A 22561-nucleotide genomic window follows, 5' to 3' on the forward strand; every position below is an offset into this window, starting at 1 on the left:
GACCAGGAAATGGTCCCTATAGTACAAGATGATACAGATTGCAGTGTGTGTGTTTGTCCAAAAGGATGTAATCAATACGGGAATAAGTATTATGTGGGGCCGAAAAAAAAGTGTAATCCCTTTCCGAGGGGTGCAGGACCCTCCACGTATCAAAGAGTTGATGGGAATGAGTCAAAAAGGACATGTCTGACCCAAGTTTAAGTTTGTGCTTGTCATGAGTAGTGTTGCTTTGTAAGGTGCAGTCTAGTGTCGGGGAGAGAGCAGTATTGAGGTCACCACAAAGGACCACCCGGCCTTGTTTACAGGTGTCCAACTTCCCCAAAAACGTGCGGAAAAAACTAAGCTGCGATGTGTTGGGAGTGTAGAAAGAAGCTAAAGTGTAAACAGTAGCATTAAGCTTACAAACCAATATTAGGTATCTGCCCCGCGGATCCACATGTTTGTGTATCAGAGAGAAAGCAAGACGGTTGGAAATTAAAATAGAGACTCTGGCTGTTTTGGATGTTGCCATTGAGTGAAACTGTGTGGTGAAGTGGGGAGAATACAACAGAGGCCTTGGAGATTTTTTTAAATGTGTTTCCTGAACACAGAGAATGCTAGCTTGGAGAGATTTTGCATCATTCCACAGCAGGGCACGTTTCTGCGGAGTATTAAGGCCTTTGGCGTTTATAGAGAGAATCGTTATGTCAGCCATGGTACCGAGTAGAGGGAGAGATTAAAACATCCAGCCAGAGTCACAGGAAAAAAATATAAGTAAGCTAAAGGAAATAACTGGATCCGGGGGAGAGACACCCCACCACCTAAAGAACGCAAATGACCAGTGCATTATCATACACAACGGCGGACATATCATGGAGAGTATTTGCAGAGTAGCGATAAAGTAAATAAAAAACGGTAACCAGTGGAACAGAAACAAAAATCGGCTCATGGCCGAGAGCAGCGTACGGTAGGAAACCGTGCTAACAGTATAAATAGCACCGAGGGGGCACTAAACAGGTTGGGGAGATAAGACCCACGACGGCTAGCCAGCCAAAAGGATTAGTGGGTACGTTTATGTGTGTGGTGTAGTGAGGAAAACCGTGTAAAAAAAAATAAAAAAAAGGAAGAAACCCAAATAGAAACACAAAAACTCAGTGCAGCACGAGGAAGTCCGAGTAGGCTAATAAGGCGAGAAAAAAAAAAAAAAAAAAAAAGAGCTAAGCGACCAGAGCTTACCCGTCGAAGAACGCCAGCAGTTCAGGTTTTGGTCGACCAGTCCCGTCTCAGCTTCTTCGGGGTGGAAGTGGTTTTCAACGGAGTGGAAGCACGAGCTGGGTCCGCTGTGGAGGACGATTCTAGACCCCAAGACTTCACGCGGGCCAGTCCATCCTGAGGTGACTCAAGGACGATAGTGGAGCCGTTCCGGGATACTATCAGGCGTACCGGGTACCCCCACCTGTTGCGGATTTGGTGTGATCGAAGAATGCTCGTTACAGGGGCGAAGGCTCGGCGGAGTTGAAGTGTGAGCTGAGAAAGGTCCGTCAGGAGTTGTACATCATGGAACCTGGAGGGTAAGGTAGGTTGGTTGCGCGCCGCTTGCATGATCTTGTGTTTGACGTCGAAGAAGTGAACCCTTGTCAGAACATCACGAGGAGGGGATCCTGGAAGATTCTTCGGGCGGGAAACTCGATGCAGACAGTCTAGTCGAATATCGTCAGGTAAGGTATCTCCAAGGAGAGCGGCAAAAAGGGCCGTGACATATTCGTGAAGGTCTTGCTGATCAATGGATTCCGGAATTCCCCGAAGGCGTATGTTATTGCGTCGCAATCTATCTTCCAGATCCATAAGTTTATTACAGAGAAGGGCAAGCTCGTTCTGCGTGGACACCTGGCCATCTGCAAGAGCATTATGTGCATCCGCAAATTCCTCCATACGACGTTCCAAGTTGTCCGTCCAATCCCCCAGGCCATCCAAGTCTCACCGCAGGGAAGAGGCAATTTCATGAATGTCCTGGCGAAGTTGGTCTCTCATCTCACGAAGCAAGGCTTTCATCGTGTGTGAAGTAAGTTGCTGCGGGGGGGTCAGTAAGCTCCTCTTGGGAGTGTAATGTAGGAGATGGAAGCCTCGAGTGCGATGCCGAAGCGCGGCTCATGGAGGCGTCTGAGTCCTCATCCTGATCATGCGGTAGGCCCGATTCTCGCGCGGGATGTTTCTTCCGCGATTTGGGCTCGAAGAAATTCCTTGGTCGATTTCCTCACATGGTGAGTCGACATAGACGGACGAAGTTAAAAGGATATGAAATATGTGGAAAAGTCCACTAATTCGTGCGGATGGAATGCGATGGAGCTGGTAGGTCGCGGAGCACCAGCAAAGCATGTCCGATCAGGCCGCCATGCAAACCATGCCCCCCGGAACCTCCAATTTCTACCACTTTGTCAATACTACATTATGCAGGAATAGCACAAATATGCACTTTTTGGCATATCCTGTCCAGTACAGGAGCGGATAGATCAGATAGCAGGTGGGTGAATTGCAGCTGAAACAGGGAAGTCAGCACTTCCTAAAAATGATGTATATTGTAAACTCATTGTTATATATTTAGTATACTAAGCGAAACACACGTTTCTGTTGAAAATTCACTATTAGCCCAGCTGTTATATTCTTACAATTCATAGAATCTGGATGATGTTACTAGCTTTGGTAGGGAGCCTAAAATGCTAAGCCAAAAAGTGAAACTGGAGAAAAACAGTACCTTAAGATCCAACTTCCTTGGAATAGTTCACTGAATATGGAAATTATTCAAGAATTAAATATTTCAACTTTCTGATATCACTAACAAATGCTGGCAGGCTTGAGGCACAAGGGGACAATTGCTCCCTGGGTCGGATCTTATTCACCAAAGGACTAATTCAGGCTGTCCCATGTTACATGATTTTGCACCATGTGCAAGCTGCTCTGGACATGGGATGCGTGCGATCCAAGATGAGTAAGTGTGTGCTAAAGTACGTGTTTGTGTGTTAGTTATGGTGGGTATGGCAAAGGGGGCTTTGGCTTTACATGCCCGAGATCAGGAGAGTCCAGCTCTCCTCTGATCACTATACATTATTGAGGACAAACCCAAGTGAGCTTTTCTCACTGAATGGGCTGGCATGGCCCTGTATAATATATATTTAAATCAGTGAGGGGCGTTTTAAGAAACCTTTCACATTACCTATTACTTATTATTCAGGCCAAATGAGCACCTCCCTCAGGAGACGTTCACTGGGCTTTTCTTTTGATAACACGCAGTGATAACCGAGACTTGAAATGTTGAAACCATTCGCAAACCCCTGTTGCCATGCAAATAGCCCCACACAACATCTAAATGGGCCCGGTCCACATATTAAGATGTTATTCAGTTATAAAGATGTAAGAAAACAGGACAGTAAACGTCCTAAAGCTTTTTGTTATATATTTCATGTACAGGATATATTTAGAATGCTTGTTAATTTGTTTTATTTTGTTTAATGTATTTTTTTTTTCCATTTTCTTGGATAGATTAGGGTTAACACATTTTGGTGTTTTTTGAGTTGGTGGTTTCTACCAATTATCAATCTTGTAATTTATAGTTTGCTCACTCATGTGCTAGCTGTAGACTCATAGTGTCATATTTTCCGGTGGTCAGCTGCCTTATGTTATACCTGCAATTCCGGATTTCAATAGACACAGATGCTTGATTTGTAAAGCCAAATGCTGCTTGACCTTCTCTGGAAGTCGTTGATAATCTCAGAGATGAAAGAAGCTGACAGAGATTACTCTCACGTATTCTCTGTAGCATTTAGGTTACAAACTTGACTTGCGGTTGCAGTTTCTATCAGTGTTTTGTAGAGGTATTGTAGGAAGTTCTAGTGTTTAAAGAAGTTTCAATAAGTAGAAAAAAATCTTATACACATAAAATTGTACATAACAAGTAGCCACATAAACTGCCCCCATCTAAAAAAAAAACACCAGGTGACCGCACCCATCACACCCAATGAGTGTGGAATCTAAAAATAATAATGATACTACCAACAAGCTATGATGTCAGAAGCTCCAAATGGTATATCAGGATCTCACATGAAAAAAGGGGTTAACTGCAGGGTATAAGAAAGCTTCCCGGCTCCGATCTGTATGTGTATACATGAGCTTTGGTGAGCTTTTTACCTTATAGTTTGTTTTTTTACATATTACACTATTTTTTGTTTATTCCATTTCCTTTTCATGTGAAATCCTGATAAACCATTTGGAGCATCTGACATCAAAGCTTGTTGGTAGTATCATTTTCATTTTTAGATTCCACACTCATTGGGTGTGACGGGCACGATCACCTGGTGTTTTTTTTTGTATGGCTTTATTTGAATGAAACAGTGCGATTTGTTTCTTTAGATTGATCAGCAGCACTTTATTTTGAGATTTGATATTATTACAAATTTTGTGCACCACCTACCTCTTTTTATTTTGACCCCCATCTAACCTACCCTTTTTTAATCATCTTATTATTCCTTAGGAAAGCTTTTTTACACACTCCAAGCTCCCCCTGCCTGTTAGAATCGCTGTATGTGGTTAGCTGCAGCTCAGGTATTTAATGATTCATGTGTTCTGTACCCCTCTTCATTTAGAACTATCCAGAATGTAATTTATTTTGAACTTTTATTTGCAAATATGTAGCTCGTTAATAAAAAAAAAACTGATTATGTATAATTTGATTCATTAAAGTTGATTAAACCCTACACTATTTGCCGTTTTGCTAGGCTGATTACTCGAATATGAAAAATGCAAAAGCAGGCTTTGTGATGTCTCCAAGATGTGCTGGTTTCAACCGAGCTCATGTTAGAGAAAGCTAATAGCCCCAGGAAGGTTCATAATGTCCAAGCCAAGAAGATCCCTCTTTTGGGTTCTCCAAGTTACTAAACTTGGGAGAAAATACCAAAACCATACTGCTGAACTTACCCCAAACATAACAACACAGCCTCCTTAGCATTTAACTAATTGTGCAGATGAGCCCAACTTTATTAGGACATAAATGAAATATAACTAAATAATCGACTGCAAATAAGCAATTATTCATTATAAGATTTATTGTTTACAGTTATTTGAAGGCATTTGTTATCCCATCACTAGATTATTTTCATTAACAATAGCGACCTTGCGTTTATTTCTTTTATTATTTCTTAATATAGCCAACACTGACTTTATACTGGAGCGGTCACCTATTCCAATGCATGGTTATTTAAAAAAACAATATTTGTACATTGAGTGGGGGCAGGGGAGGGCTGTCAATTTCTTACATGTGCACCTGCCTCTTTGAGTGAGCCAGTCCAACAGGCCCTGTGTGAAGAATTATGGGCCCGTCTGGGGGCCAATTTCTCCCATGCCCACCAGACCTGTCCACCTCCGAGTGGGGCCAAACAAAAAAGATAGATGGGTGTGTGGGGCATAATTGTGTTATTCCACTGGTTTATGGTATAAAAAAGTCCAAAATGACTTAGGAGCCATACCACAATTTGTTTATATTACTCATGCATCTTTTTTTTATTTTTGCTTAAAAGAGCAATATACCCAAAATGTGACTGTATGATAGGTTGATTTATCACATTTCTGATTGTGAAGAAAACAGCGAACCAATTCACTAACAGTGACATTTGGCCAGTATTACTCGCTCCACAAGGGAAATCACATCCTCGCTCCACTAAACAAAGAAATCAATGCTCTCACAGTATGCTATCTAATCATGATTAAAAATATTCGTCTCGCTTCATATTTTTCTGGCCTCTGATAAATGTTACAGAACCCAATACATTATTATTATTATTATTAGATACATTTTATATAACGTATGCTTAAAATGTCAGTGGGTAATCTAGCTCATGCATATATTCGGCTGTGACTTGGGTAGAATTAATGTGAAATGTCACCTTCACATCTTTTATCATAGCAAAATAAATTTATTAGGGTGTATATTTCATTTTTCCATCAACCTTACAGCTTTGTATATGTTTAAAGTATATTTTGTGTCTCGAGGAAACAGAGATCCGTACTTGGGAACTTGATGGATTTCGTTCTGCCCCTGCACATACATAGCCCCACCTTCTTATTACAGCCACACCCCCAGGAGAAGGGGAACCAATCCTGTGAAGATCTCAGAAATGCCTATATATATGGGATAATTGGCATGGCTGATCCATTTCCTGCCGTTATGTCCCCTTAACATTTACTTCCTGTTTACCACAGCTACCTGTCAGCTGCCACAAATGGGAAGAATAAGCTTATTAGGGGGAAATTATCATGCGGACATTGAGAATAGGGAATTAAGAAGACGGCTCATATATTTTGGATTTCTAATACATATTGATTTCCTATTTTAGTCTGTAAATACTAATATATAGGTTAATTTAATAACGCTCTGCATTGAGGAAAGTTATGGATTAGCTTTACTTATAGCATTTATACAGTATATACATTACTGTTCAACAGTTTGTGGTCACTTAACTGTTTTCATGGGAAACAAGGAAATTTCTAGCTGTAACATAATCGCAAATGGGTTTTCTAATGATCAATTAGCCTTTTAAAGTTAAAGTTGGATTAGCGGACAGACGTGTCATTGGAACACAGGAGTTTTGAGAGCGATAAAGTGCCTCTGTATTGCTAGGAGGATATTCCATTAAAAATCCAATTTCCAGCTACAATAGCGATTTACAACATTAACACCGTCTGTGCTGTATTTTTTTTGTATAACTTATTTTTTGTCATCTAGAGGTGTTGATGTGGATTGAGGAGACGACAAGTCTTTTTTATAAGCAGGTCTTCTTTATATTCAGAATCGTGGAAAAAAAAAATATCCCTTCACATATTAAACTTGAATTAGGAACTAATAATTCTACGTCTTCAAAGCGCTCTAGCCCGGCACGTATTTAAATATTAAATCTGTCAGATAGCACTAGTCTTTGATTTGCTAGTCGTTTTTTTGAGATCTGAGGCAGATCTCGAGTGCTTCTTAAAAGGGGGTATAGAATACACCTTTTGTCATTACAGTCACACAAGCCTTTTCTGGTATTTCTTACCTGTCAATGCTGATGGCACAGAGATTAAGGATACTGGCTGTACACATCATAACATCAAGGGTGACAAAGATATCACAGTGAATGCGACTAAACCTCCACTCGCCAACCACCTAGAAAGCAAAGAGAAAGCGGCTAGAATAGAAAATCAATGGTGTAGATGTGTATCTGATGAACGAGAATTAACTTTCTAAAAGTAGAAAAACTGCAAGAGGCTTATGCTGTAGGTTCATACCAGTGACAGCTCCAAGAGATGTGTGAAACGATAACAAAGGGTACAGCAGGCTATAAATGGAATTTTTGTAACGTACCATAAAAAAGAATGACTTACAGTGGTGGATGAAAATGTGAAGATAAAATGTATATATAGATATATATTATTTTTTTTCCTATTAAAGCTCACGGGTCTTATAATAGACATTTGAAATATTTTTTATTAGTGAATAGTTTCTGCCTCTGCACTTAGTTTCATGTTTTTGTTCTTTCTGTAATGTAGATTTATTTAAACATAATTAAAGGTCAATATGATCCATGGGAGGTTAACAATTTGTTAATGCACTTTTATTGCAGGTGGTATAAAAAGTATATTTCTAAGTGTATTTAAAATGGTTTAAAAAGACTTGCCATGTCTGTGCATTAATGTTGGTCTATCCTTACATGTATACCTAGACTGAGCTGTCTACAACAAACGTCAAAATGTAGTGAAAATCATAAAAGTAGATGGTTTTCTTGAATGCTTGCTCATTTTCCCAGTTCAAATCTTTGTAATGTATTTCATAGCTTGTCCGCAACATTAAAGTATTACATTGTCTGAACCATAAGTGCACAGATCATGTCATGTGGGCAGCGTTACGACATCATAAAAAAAAATCCAAGAACGTCTGAATGTATACAATCAGGGCCGGCCCAAGGCAAAATGCCGCCTGGGGCGAATTTTAAAATGCCGCCCCCCCCTTATCTACCCGTCCTCTCCCTCCGTCCCTGCCCCCCCCATTATCTACCCTTCCTCTCCCTCCCTCCCTCCCTATTATCTTCCCTTACCCCCCCCTTGTACTTACCTTTCAGCAGTCCTGCGGCGAGTCTCCCTGTTCGGTCTCGGTGCCGGCTTGTAATGCTGAGCGCCGGAAATTAGGTAATCTTCCGGCACTCAGCATTACAAGCCGACACCGAGACCGAACAGGGAGACTCGCCGCAGAGGAGAGAGGGGGGGCGTCCCTTTCTCTCTTTCGCTTTAAAATTTTTTTTAAAAAAAGGGCTTGGGGTGGCAAAGTGCCGCCCCTTCAAAAGTGCCACCTGGAGCGGTTGCCCCACTCGGCTCCATTGTCGGGCCGGCCCTGTATACAAGGCCAACATGTCCTATGCAAAGAAGAGGCACTGCTGTATTTCTTGGAATGAAAAAGAATTGTATTTATAATAAAAGTTGGGTCGTAAGAAATAGTTATTGCCTAAGACATAATAATATGCATCCTTAAGAGGCAGAGAGTGCTGGGTTATGACATCATATCCTACTCCTCAGCAGAGAGGACAGAGGAATGGACTTTAGAGCTGGGCATGGCTTCCAATCTACATACACCACTGTCTACAGATCAATGAAAATAGATTTCCAAGGATACAGATGCCATGAAAACATTATCTGATATAACCCGCATCCTGAAGACCTCATTTGGCTATGAAGCAGCGTTTTTCTGTCTTGAGTCCATATCTTTTGAACTAAATTACATGTTTCATTTCACCTTGAAAAATGTGCAACAATGTTTCAGAGCCCTGTGTAATGGAAATAATATTATATTAATGTCATGCTAGTATGACAAATCTTAAACATTCATCTTTTAAGTGGAAAAACTCTATAAACCACGAGAGATTTGAGACGCTGCAAACAGTTTTACATTTATAAATCATGAAAGAATGTATAAACCACTAGACAGAAGGCATTGATTTTCTATAACATTTCATCAAATCTCATACTATAAAAGTGTTTCTTTTACCCACAAAATACAGATCCTTCTTTCTTCATTAAGAGCACTATGGTGCCAGTATCTATCTATCTATCTATCATAATTAAACGTACAGAAGTTAAACAAATGCTGAACATTTTTAAAATGAAAATGTTTTAAAACAATAAGGGAATTTAAACATGCATGGGAAAGCCATAGAGATATCCTGAATCTACGGACTAGTTGAAGGCTCTACATCAGAAAAAACGGGCAGACTAGATGGGCCGAATGGTTCTTACCTGCCGTCATATGTTCTACGTATATAAAAAAAAACATGTAAGGCAATCCGTTATGTCACATAAATTGACAATATTTTGCAATATAAGGCAATCCATTATGTTGACCATAATATTTTGCCTTGTCTAGAAAAAATAAGTATGGTTAATCCTATTGAATGTATGGTGATACATTTATTTTGTTGAAATAAGGTAAAACAGCTAAATGTAGGATTCAGAGATCCACTTTAATTATTATTGAAACTATTTTAATTTTGGACTGCAGATTGAGTAAAGTATGGATATATTAATTTTATAAGACATACATAGTAGTCTAACTGTCCTCTTTTATTTAATACTAAATACCGTATTGGCTCGAATATAGGCCGCACTTTTCCCCCCCACTTTAAGTCTTTAAAGTGGGGGTGCGGCCTATATTCGGGGTCTAGCGCCCGACGCCCAGGACATGCAGTCCCGGGGGCCGGGCAGGGTTAGGATACAGATCCCCCGCAGCGGTGCAGGGGACCTGCATCCTACTCCCCGATACGCTCAGACAGCCTCCCCTGCCAGCACTTTCCACGGGGGGGGGTGCCGGCACGGGAGGTTGTCTAAGCTTTACCTCTGCCCCCAAGACTTACCAGAGGAGACTCCCGGGTCTCAGCTGAGTGCCGGTTGTCTAAGCTTTACCTCTGCCCCCAAGACTTACCAGAGGAGACTCCCGGGTCTCAGCTGAGTGCCGGCACCGGAAGTTGTGTACGCGTATTGCGTAGATGTCCCCCGCCAGCCCCGCAAGACACCCGGGAGTCTCCTCTGGTAAGTCGGGGGGGGAAAGAGTGGCAGCATATCTCGGGGGGGGGGGACAGTGGCAGCATATCTCGAGGGGGGAGGAGGACAGTGGCAGCATATCTCGGGGGGGGGTGACAGAGTGGCAGCATATCTCGGGGGGGGGGAGACAGAGTGGCAGCATGTTTTTTTGGTGTTTTTTTTCTTTAAAAAAGCACCAAACTTTTAGGGTGCGGCCTATATACGGGGGCGGCCTATATCCGAGCCAATACGGTATTGATGAAAATATTCCACTTGCTACATTTTAGAGCAAAAAGAAAAAAAAGCTATATAAATTCACATTTGAACAGTGTTTGCATGCCTGCCCCCGTGAGTGTGAAAATGACAACGATAAAATATTTAATTTCCAAGGTTTAAATTCTGTGAATAAGACCCTCGACAGGAGAAAATAGATTTTTTTTTTATCCTCTACGACCTGTGCGCTGGAACACATCATAGGTCAATGGAGGGAAAAGCCAATAATGCTAGACAATCTCACCTTCTCACCCTAGCATCAATGGGCCACAAATAGGGTACTAAAGGCCAAGATTTTAAAAAGAGATCCCATGGGAAATAAGTATTCAGAAAGATATCTAAAACAATTTATATAGTTTATATACATCATCTTTGCAGCTAAACGTACAAAAAATCCTAAAATGTTTATAAGCACCCCTCCAAAGATATTGCTATAAAAACAATTATTGTTAAGCCATTATTGTGTTCAAGCTTCCACCATGTCTAAGGTTAATATTATTTTAAAGGACAGTCCAACCACTTCAACTTCAAGACAAACCTGTCTAGAAAAAATCATGTCCTGGATACTACAGCTTGCAGCAAATATCTATGTGACAGCACTAATGTCTGTGTGGGGAGACCGTGGTAAGGTCAAGGGTTAATGAAGAGCTGGTTGCAAAGTGGGATAGGGGTACCAAATAGCTACTTTAAGCTTAATTACTGATGCAATAGCCATGGTAGTGGAAAACAATGGGGTTAATTCACTAAAGGGAGAGCTGGCAGGAGAGTTTGCAGGTGAGTTGTAGTTTCAAATGTCTCACTTCACCATACGTTATGATGGGCAATCTGCACCGAATTCTTATGAAACTTTGGGAATACAACAGATTAAAGACGTTTTCATATCTGAGGTTCCCGCAGATTGCCTTGATAATGGTACCATATTTCTTTCTGTATATTTAAAAAAAATTGCAAAATGCACTGTGACTTGTCAAATTAATATATCAATTAATCTAATATTCTTTGTGCGCATAATTGAGCTCAGCCTCTGGAGATAGCCTTTTAATATTATGTAGAGAAGAGGTGATTATGTCCTAGCGCCTCACTATACACCCACAATACACATGTTGCTGTATATTTAATAAATGTAGTAGCTTACATAGAAAAAGTGATTCCACCTAGTTAAAGTAAAACAAATGATCAAAGTTCCACAGGTAAATTACATTGCACAACTTTTTTTTTAAATTAAATTTAAAATTAATATAATTCATAAACAATAGTTTGTTCTTCAGAATAAATTTTTCTTAGAAACACCTTTTAATTTTAAAACACAATCACACATATAGAGAAATGTATTTTAGCAGATTATTGACTATGGGAGAAGTGGCCTAAGTAAGTCTCTTGGAGGAAATGGACAATTTGAATTTGTTAATTGTAAATCCTGCATAAAACTTAATTTTATTACTTCAATTGGGGTAGAGGTGGCAACTAAATGTTATCCACCTTGTTCCGAATCTTATACATATTATTGAATACCCCAGATATGACCAAATTCTAATATTTACACAAGCTGTAAATTGCTGGATTTACCCAATAAAGAAGGAAAATATTGGTTAAATTAGGTATATAGGAAAAATCTTTCTTCCAGATATCAAGCAGGTTATTATTTCTAAACAAACAGTTACATAATGGACCAGGTTTTTATCAAGAGCTGGATCTAAAACACAATTCATTGAGAAATCTTACCAGGGATTCATTGGGGGAATCTACGTTCATGAGGGTTTATATAATGTCATTTACAGATCAAAAATTAATACCTTGCCTTTTCATCTGTTTCGTGAAAAATAGTCAAATTTGATTATTTTCATCTAACATATTTGAATAATAGATAATTGGATATTTCCTAAAATTTTCCAATTTATAGAACCTTGTTTCTCCTAATGAGTCTCCTGAGCACAGCAAACATGTGTCTTATTCAATCTATGATACAAATAGGCTCTCTTGTGTGAGTTCAAAGCCTGGGTGTTGATTATCATATGTTTCAACATTGTAAATCCATCAAACCTTCCAATACTCCCCATGTTTCAACAAAACAATCCAAGAATAAAAAAGGCCTGTCTCCCATAGTCCAAATTTAAACAAATATTTCTCAAAACATATAAAAAAAACATCTTGACAGATCAATCATACAATCTAATTTTCACTCAAAAGCCGTGTAAAGAACTCGTATCTCACGGCTCTGCTCCAGATCAAGAGAAAAAGAGTAAGATAGTGTGGAGCGCAACCAAGTGCCAGTGCTGTCAAGAGGAAAAGAAAGGGCTGACATTTAATAACAAGATGTATCATATCATCCTCAATAATACCATTATCAACACCAATAATTTCATCCATATCATAGTTAAATATCATAATTAAGTACTACATATTCATCTTAAATCCTAATTTATAGTTCCATATTGTGATTCTAATCAAATGTTGAGTAATACCAATTTACGTTTAACCCAAAGTTATAATTTCATTCCGCAAGCAAAATATATCTATATTATATAACATATATAAATTTAATTATATTAACTATATTGTGTTGATATTTATAACTTATAATTCAAAGCAGGGAAAAATGAATAGACAAAAATACATATGTCATATCATCCTCAATTATACCATTATCAATATCAATCATTTAATATGTATCATAGTTAAATATATCATACATATTAAAGTTTAACCCTATTTTATGGTCCCATATCTTCATTCTAATTAAGTTTTTGTTCAATGTATTAATTAAGTTTCAGTAAAACTATAATGTGATAATAGTTTTAATTATATATCATTATTGAATAATACTTTATTACTGATGCCTGGTACAGATAGCTTAATCTTTTCATCTCTGTGATATGACCGCAATCCTTGGTGACTATGTGAGTGCATAATGGGGCACTAGTGAAATAGTTTGAGCTGTTATACTATTACACTATTGTATTCTTTATAGTTTTTTATACGTACTGCTGAATATAAATTTCAAGAGGCATCTTCTAGTCCAAGAAAGATTAAGGGTAAATCAAATCTTTGGTTTTAGAATTTGCACTTTAGTGCACTTTATTACATTTCTTCTTTTTATATTATGTATCTCTTTAAAGTTTGAGTTCACATTGGAGTACTAGTGGTCATCCTTTTTACCTAAATTGGGTTTGATTCAATTTATAATAGTGGAGTAGCGTAAAGAGAAATACTGAAGCATCCATAACCATTGTAAAGGTGGTAGTAAGAGTACTGGGAGTACACATAGAGCTTTTCAAAGCGTTGGGATGGATTGGGTTAAATGAGTGATAACTGTTATTAGTCCTTTCAAATCCACACATTCCCAGATGGCTAATTGTGACACATGTAGGTTTAGATTTTGCCTTGGAACCACTCATGACATCACAATGTTTCAGGAAATGCAGTGTATCATGTTATGCCGGTCAGTGAAACATCATCATCACTTTGAAATCCAAATATATTAATAAAACCAAAAGTGGCCTGATGTTGACCTATAAGGTGATCTGAGAGCAGAAAACTCTTGCCACATGCTTCCTTGTATTGTTCTACATAGTAATGTTTATGACATCATATCCTAGATCCATATATATATGTAACCTCTATCATGATGATTAGTATTGCTTCAGACCTGATGAAGGGAGGATAACTCTCGAAAGCTTGTCTTTTTAATATTATGTTAGTCCAATAAAAAAGGTATCACCGCATACTCTGCAATACTCTATTTTTTGACATCGTGTCTACTGGACTAATACGGCTTCACCCTTTTACATTATATATATATATATATATATATATATATATATATAAATATATATATAAAAATATATATATATCCTCCTTTCCAGTAGCCAATCACAACAAAGCTGGGTTATAAGTCTCCCAGGCTTTATGGCTTAGTGCACTGCCAAAGGCTCCCTCGTGCCACTCTTTAATAAAGTGTTACTGTGAAAAACACAGTTATTCTGTTCTAATCAAATATTCAACTTTTTAGCAAGCTCATTTCTCGTTATACATGCATTCATTTTATGGAAATACCTACGGAATTGGTTCCGTGAAAAAAAAACAAAAAACTATTTAATTTTACACTACAATAAGTCACATTTCACTGCCTTTAAAGATTTTTTTCTGTTCCTGATACCAATTTTTGTTCTACTTCATAAGTATAATCTAGTATTGCTGTGTTTTGCTTTGTGGCATCAATGAGCCAGAAGGGAAATATTATATTTCTTAATAAGAACAGAAAGTGAATAACAATAATGACATTTTTAGCCAGCAAATGCATGAAATATTAAGCTCTTTACTGTTCCTTATTTTGCAAAATAACAGAGCCATTTGTCGGGTCACGCTGTGGATTCTGCAATATTATAAACGGTAATATGTAGCATTAAAGGTTTTGGTACAAAGATGTATGTTTGTAAGGCCATTAAAATTCTACCCATTATTTTTAGTTTTCCATGAGAAACGCTCCCTATTTACTCACTTAACAACAGACTCCCGGAGTCACACTCATGCACACATATTCATTTGCGGCAGTAAATCCAATGGCACTCGATAGATGCATCAGCACGAACCTATGTAAGTAAACTAGGATGCTGGCATTAAAAAAATAAATTAATATTGCCGTTTAAAGAAAGCATGCAGATGTACAGGGAAGATTTATTCACAGAGTGGCATTTAAGTAAGAAATTACTATGTTTTTCTCGCAATGAACGGTTATATCACAGTGTGGAACCGACTCCTTAATAATCATATCGGAGTAGTCCATTGGATGCTTTGAAGTCTCAGCTTGACTACATGTGCTCTGTTCACTATTATGTAGCTTCTCAAATGTATCACTCTTTAAGAAAGGAATATAATTCATATGAAAGACACGTAAATCAAAATACCTAAGACTCATTCATTTAGCAGATCTGAGAATATATCTCAACGATCTTATCCAGTCATGTTTCTAAATTAATTCCAACACTCATGCAGTCAACCCTCATGGACAACCATCTCCATTAACTCATCAAGGCCCTATCAAAAACAAATTAAGCAGTAATGGGCATATATGACCTAGCTGAAATAGCTTTTACTTAATGTTGTACTTATTTATTTCCTTGTTTCTTTTAAGGAAAGTCACCAAATGTAACAGCTGCTATTTGGTAAGGGTTTTCACCGGGGACATCTTTATTAGAGGGCGCAGACTGGCAAGCCCCCTTGCCTGCTGTGATTTAAAGATTTGGGACCACTACTTTACATGGATTTACATGTGTTTTAACTCAGTTTCCTCCTACAGCCACCAGAGGTTTAAAGAACTTGGACCTTTGGCAGCATTAACACCCTTTCTGTACTATTTTATGGGATATCTATGGGAGGTCTTGTAGATCTTTAGGTTGAATGTGTGTTTTGCAGGATAAGTCACTCCTCTATGTATTTGTCGTCCATAAAGCTGTCATTTAGGTGGGCATGTTTGTTGATACTTAGTCACAGGCCCAAATAAAAGTGAATTAAAAAGTGAATCAAATTATTCAATGAAAGAACTCACCTACAATTCTATTTTCTGTAGAGCTAATACGGAACATGGCTATGTCAACTTTCCTGGTAGTCATAATTTTGAGAGCCAAATTACTTTTGTGCAAAAACACAATAACGTGTAAACACGCCTGTTTAGAAGGGTGTCGTGCAAGTGCACAACAATTACTATAAAGGAGAAATGAACCAGGAGCATATTATTTTACACAGATAAGTGTTCCTCCTATCTGTCTAACATCAAGAATCAGGAACTAGGTGAAAAATCTTTCAGCATTTCTTAGTGAAAAGAAATATATAAGTTATTTCTTGTTTCAATTACTTTAAAAAGTCCCTAGACCTAAATGACTTCTAACACCCAACAGGTTCAACAATTGTTAGCTGGCGTTCATGAAACGAGTTAAATAGTTCTCCCAAAACATTAAAAATATGTAATAATAATTTATCACGCAAATGTAACAATGTTGCTTCTATCAGTATAAAAGGGATCACAGGCCAATCGTTTCATCAGGAAAGAGGATTAAGAAGGAAATCATGCTGTGAGAGATAGATCAATGAAGACGTTTTATAGCACCGTCTTGATTTTGTCCTAAACACTTGAAAGAAATTAATCCTGCAATGTTTATGTAGAAAGTAAAATTATGGCCTTTTTAAGAGATTAAGTGGAATAATTGCTTTGCCCTTTGAATTGAGAATCTGTAGAGGAAAACAGAAGACAAATCCTCTTGAAGAACATATTTTTATAGTCTTCTTACAAGTATTAAGCTTTCTACCAAGAAAGCTAAATAATAAGTAGTTTTTATTATTAACTATTCACTTTTCTAATATATCTTTTCTTATTAAGAGCATATTCAGTCATAGTCCCTAAATGTCCCAATAACTTCAAGAAGCCCAAATTGAATTATAGATCTTTAATCTGACACGGAATTACCATATTTGGTCACTTATAAATCAACCCTGATTATAAGGTGATCCCCCAAGTTTGCATTTTAATGAAAGATAAAAAGAAAAGGCCAAAATATAATACAACCTATGGAAAAAAATCAAAACCACCGTTTTTACTTTTGTTGCTCTCAGACTGAGAAAGAGGAGTGTTTCCACACCTCTCTCTCATAAATCTACCTGCTTTATTCTTGCCTCTGTGAGTACTTCTGAAAAATGGCAACAGGGGAGAGGATGTGCCTGAAAGAGGGTGAAAAAAAAAAAAGGCACAGAGAGAAGCGGACAAAGACAGAAGACAAGAAGAGGTAAGAGAAAAAGCGGAGCTGCGGCAAAAGACACAAGGACAAAGAAGAGGTCAGCAGAGAAGGTAGGGAGACATTGAGAGACTGTGAGAAGGTGTGAATGAGAGTGTGAGAGAGAGTGCGAGAGTGTGTGAGAAAGCATGAAAGAGTGAGAGTGTGAGAGAGCATGAGTGAGGGTGAGTGACAACCCAGCCTTTCTTGGCAGTGCTGCGCATATGAGGGCTAAATACAAGATGCCCCTGATTATAAGATATTTTCAGATATTTTTTTCTGAAAAAGAAAAATCAAGCAAACACAGTTCAATTTAATCCTAACAACAGTCTCTAGGAGGAGAATAAGAGGCTCAGGTTACCGCGTACGCATGTCAGTGCATATGTGGCTAGCCTTGCTCCTTAACTTGACCAATCTCTTTCTTGCCTCCTTTAAGGACCAGGAGAACTCCAAGGTACCTGCCCTAGAAAGGGTTCTGAGCTTGAAAGCCTATATCCAGTAGAATAAAAATATAATGGAGGGAGTTTAGAGAAGGGCTACTACAATGGTAAATGGACATTGTGTAAAATAGAGGGTCAGATGCTTTGATGTAATGTAATACATCTAATTCACTGAGAAGTCTTACCCATAAAACTTGTTTACCATCTCACCCAGGTGGTGTTGGTGGGGAAATTCCTTACCCTTACAGGAAGTAGAAGGCATGGTACACCTGAACAGAGGGTTCAAAGGGTGACCAAATCGTAGTAGTGACGTTCCAAGTTGGAACAGAGAGTTAACATGTAATAAGGAGGTTAAGTGGAGGGTTAAAATGTATGGAGTGAAATGTAAGGGATGAATAGAGGTTTTTCGGCGTTTAAGAGCTGTCCAGCAGGTTTCCGTATTAATATTATTTATGTGTGAACATGAAGGTTCATATGGATGTGTTACAGTGAGAAAAAGCTTATTATACAGGGGATTAAATGAAATGCTGGTCTGAAATAATGGGATTATCAATGAAGATCTTGTAAAAGCTTTTGAAGCCTCACACACAGCTATATCCAGAATACTTGAGGGAAGTTAATCTCACTGTGCTCTTAAATAAAGTAAACTATGGCTGTTATTTCCATATAAAATAAATTTCATAACTGATTGCTTTTTAAATTACACTGCATGGTTGAACCGAAGACTAAAACAAAAGTCATATTTTCTAACTACAATTTGTAGTTTATAAATGGGTCTGCTGTGTAGCAGTTTCATTGTTACCCACATAGTAAGTAAAGGACAGAAAGGACCATCAGGCTTCGTTATCTCATGGTCAGTAGATGAATGTAAGTTGCTGATGGGAAGAATACAAAGTAGGTCATATGAAAATTACTTAGTTAATCAATAACCCTGTCTGTCAGTTAGAATTGTTTCTTCTGGTAAAATTACATTTCTTGAAAGTACAGTGCTAATGTGTAATGTCACGTTTCACATGTACGATGACTTTCAGTCCACTTGTTGATCATGTTCTGATGTCTCCAGCACCTGATTTGTACATTCCCGATAATGATGTACACTGATATTAAATACATAACATCAAGTTGGTTATTCATTTTTTCATTTTCACTAGTTAATCATGAATGTGTGAAGTCAGATTGGGTTATAAAGGACAGGACACTATGCTGGCATATAGACATTGGACAGAGGTAATTATTAGGCTGACAATGATACCTAATGTAATGTGTAATAGCTAAAACAATTATTAAAGAATGTGTGACATTGGGACAATAATGTAACAATATAAAATCTGTAATTTGCAGAACATTACAGAAGGATCTACAAATCAGTATCCCAGGATCTTCCTAATCTCACTAGTTATACTCATTGTTGGTCTTCTTTATACTGATACCAATAATGTGTTTGAATGAATCATATATACATAATTTGCCAAGGCACACCCTTTGTAATACAGAGGACATTTTACTAGGAATTCTTATAACTGAAGAAGGTATGATGATTACATTGCATTTACTGATAAGATCGAAAATAACAATACATAAACATAAAAACATCAATATATTGTATAAACACCCTGTCTGTGATATTACAAATGCTCACATCCGAATACAGGTGTCTGACAAATTTTCTATCCTAGCATATGTTCGGCACACTATCCACCAAGCAATTCATTCATATCAAAAACCTGATGTCACAAAGAGTTCAGAGTTTAAAGTGTTAAAATGTAGCTTTTACTGTCAATCTATACATCTCATGGCAACTGGCATTATACAAAAATAGAAAATGTGCCAAATGCATCACAGAGCTGTTAAATAGAAATGAGAGCACAAGGTGTGTGTGTTAGCATTTGATTAACATATAAATTCAAAGGCATAGATTAAAAGGACACAATTAGAAATAGTTCATTGCTGAAGGCCCTCTGCTACTATGCATAATCCCCTGCTGTCTGAAGCAGTGTAGCACAGACACCATACTAAAAAGTTTAATATTAGGTATAGCACACGTTTAAAGTAATTGTTTTAGCACTACACAGACTTTACACATCAAAATGAACAACTGCAATACTGGACTTGCGCTGGACACAAAATCAGGACCTTATATGTTGATAGATTTTTGTGTTTACCTAGAAAATATCTTTGTGTTTGAGGTCTCTGAAGTCAGGCCTCGTGCTCCCATTACAGGAATTAAGAAATGTAAAAGATGGAGAGAAAGCGGATCGATACATTGTGAGAAAGATGTAAAGAAAATTGAAAGATAAAGATATAGGGGGATAGATAATGTAGAGAGAGAGAAATGGGGAAATATAGAGAGAAGGGTGAGATAATGAGAAAGAGGAAGAATGGGGAGAAAGGGGAGAGATAGATAGTGAGAAAGATGGAGTGTATAAACCCTTCGCTCTAACAAGGCACCAAGTGGGTCAAGCCCTCTTCACAAGTCAATACATGAAAGTGAACCTCTTTACAGGTTTATGTTATAACATTGGTAACACAATCCAAAGTTCATAAAAAAACAATAAATACATGAATACATACCTCCAAATATACCACCCATGGCATGACCAGAGTTGCCACCAACAGATCTGCCACGGCCAAGCTTACAATCAGGTAATTGGTCGTGGTCTGTAAAGCCTTTTCTCTAGAAACCGCCATGCAAACCAAAACATTCCCGAAAACAATGACAAATATAAGAAGCGTAAGAAGCATGGCATAGTAATTGTAGTGACCCTGTTCATCAAATGCAGTGGCATTGGTTCCATTGTTAATTTCATCATTGTACGTGGTCAGATTCTGGTTATCCATGAATTTTTGAAGGCCCTTGTCTGCTTTGGTCCTAAAAGAAGAGCAACAAACAAAAAAAACCAGAACATTATTAAAAAAGTTATCACCAATGCATCTATAAGACACACACATATTATTATGCATTTGTATATAATGGCCTCCTACATCAATCATGCATAGTAGTGAAATCTGACTTCGAAGCATCATTAAAGATCAAGGACATTCCTAGGATGATGGAACGTATGCCATAATGTATTACAGAAAATCTGGGGATGCAGTGGTTCTCCACCTGTAATAGAAGGTGCATATATGTCTAGAACATCGCTTTTTTGAGGCTTGGGAGGTGGCCATCACAGGGGATCTTAACAGCAGCTTCATTTTTATGGATCACATTTAAGTCTACTTCATCTTCTTGTAAAACATGTTCCACTCGCCTTTTAAAACAATTTTAGGGTTGTCAAGTAATCTTTATTATTTTGTCACTTTTGTGTTGCATAATAAAGATAGATATCAATATCTGTGAATTAAATATGCTAATTATCTTTATATACCAATAATATGTCCCAAATCAAAATGTGGATGTATCATGGCTCTACTCCTGTAATATTTATATGCTATATTTATATGTAATATGCTAATGTTTAACAAAACTGTCTATGCAGCAAATACAAGCTACATTCAGAAACAAAAAAATGGCTTTTCTTCGTAACAATTGCAAACAGCCCATTTTTTTGTACAGAATAATTCTGCAGGGCATGACTGGGTGCATAAATAAACATTTTTTTAGTTTTATGATTTGGGGTTTTGGGATTTTTACGGATACGGTGATTTCGTGCCCCAACAAACTTCTAGAAAACAGCTGAACTTTATTTTTTGTGTTTAATACATTTTATTCTCCTCTTCCTTTTTTCTCGTGTTCACATTATTTAAAAATGTGGAAAAAAAATGGCCTCTCAAATTAAATCTTCGAATCCTTTTTTAAAATAAATGCGTCTTTATATTGTTGTTTAATTAGGGAGACCATTGATTTCACATTCTTGATGCCAACAATTTTATTTATATTTTAACGAACGGAACAATAGTAGAAAGGTTGCATTTGATGTTGGTTTCATTACTGCTTGGTGGTTCTTTGCACACTAAAATTACATACTAATCAATGCTAACTAAATTCATCTTTGAAATGTATTTAGCCATATACTTATAAGGCGCAAAACACCAAGCCTTCAGAATCACATGTGCATAGAAAATATATATATATATATATATATATATATATATATATATATATATATATATATATATATATATATTTATTTATTTATTTTAAAAGGTCTACCTACATCTTTGCCTACACCTGTCTCTAGACAGGCACCCTTTAAAAATGTATTCTTAGTTTGTTAGTTCTGAATTTCATTGTCTGAATAAGTATTTAGTAAGGGACTTATAATAGAAGAGATTACAAAATATAATAAATAATATAAATATAATAGTTTTTCATTAGACTTAGTCTTGAACATCCACCATCCAGTGATATTGTACTTTACAGCTAACCACTATCGTAGAGGAAACAATTGCAAGTTCTCCAACTCTATAAATGTTTTGTGTATCACTATAAGGATAGGTCTAGGACTCCAATCATTCTATTTTAACATTTTTGCAGATAAAAACACAATGTTTGTCCTCTACCAAAATGATTTGTACACAACTTAACAAGTCGATGAAATGGAAGAATCAGGAAAATGTGGTAAGAGTCTTAGGTCCGCTTGCCTTTGCAGTCTATACAAAAGTAAGAACAATCAACCTATATCACCTATATTCCTATTTATATTTAACAGAACAATTATTTTCAGTTTTTTGAAAAAAAAATACACAATTCTGTGTCTGAGCAACAAATAAAGGTTTGTTTTTTTTAACTATCTAGAAATGAAGCAGATATTTCAGGCTGTAAATAAATCATTATTGGCCAACAAAACCCAGTAATTTTGTTGGACTAGTCACTCTCGCTGTTGGTATATGTGAAAAAATGATTTGAAATCACAATAATTATACGGCATTTAGTGTTGGGTGACAGCTGTTTTTGGAGAGAAAGGTGTCTTCAAAATGATGTACTGCAATCACTGATGCAATTAGTAGAACAAACAGGCGTTACTTCACTGATCACGTCCTCATCTCCTGTTGACATTATTTTTTAAATCCTGG

General features: G+C 37.3%; 1 protein-coding gene across 4 annotated transcripts in view; it reads right to left on the reverse strand.

The window, feature by feature from the left end:
* LOC149297965 (dopamine receptor D2.L) overlaps positions 1-20383 on the reverse strand; it is a 32471-nt gene extending 12088 nt beyond the window's left edge. For 3 of the 4 annotated variants that reach the window (XM_089487929.1, XM_089487930.1, XM_089487931.1), the window contains exons 1-2: positions 20117-20335; positions 7059-7168 (exon numbers count right to left, since the gene is read on the reverse strand). In XM_089487929.1, the coding sequence (XP_089344055.1) occupies positions 7059-7168; positions 20117-20287 (281 nt within the window). In that variant the 5' untranslated portion in view covers positions 20288-20335. Of the gene's footprint in view, positions 1-7058; positions 7169-20116 lie in introns of all 4 variants that reach the window. The other variant, XM_089487928.1, reaches the window with a different exon arrangement.
* Between the last annotated feature and the right edge of the window lie 2178 nt (positions 20384-22561).

This window comes from Sceloporus occidentalis, unplaced genomic scaffold (genome assembly GCF_023333645.1).
Source record: "Sceloporus occidentalis isolate IW3139 unplaced genomic scaffold, rSceOcc1.0.p SCAF_35, whole genome shotgun sequence".
NCBI lineage: Eukaryota > Metazoa > Chordata > Lepidosauria > Squamata > Phrynosomatidae > Sceloporus > Sceloporus occidentalis.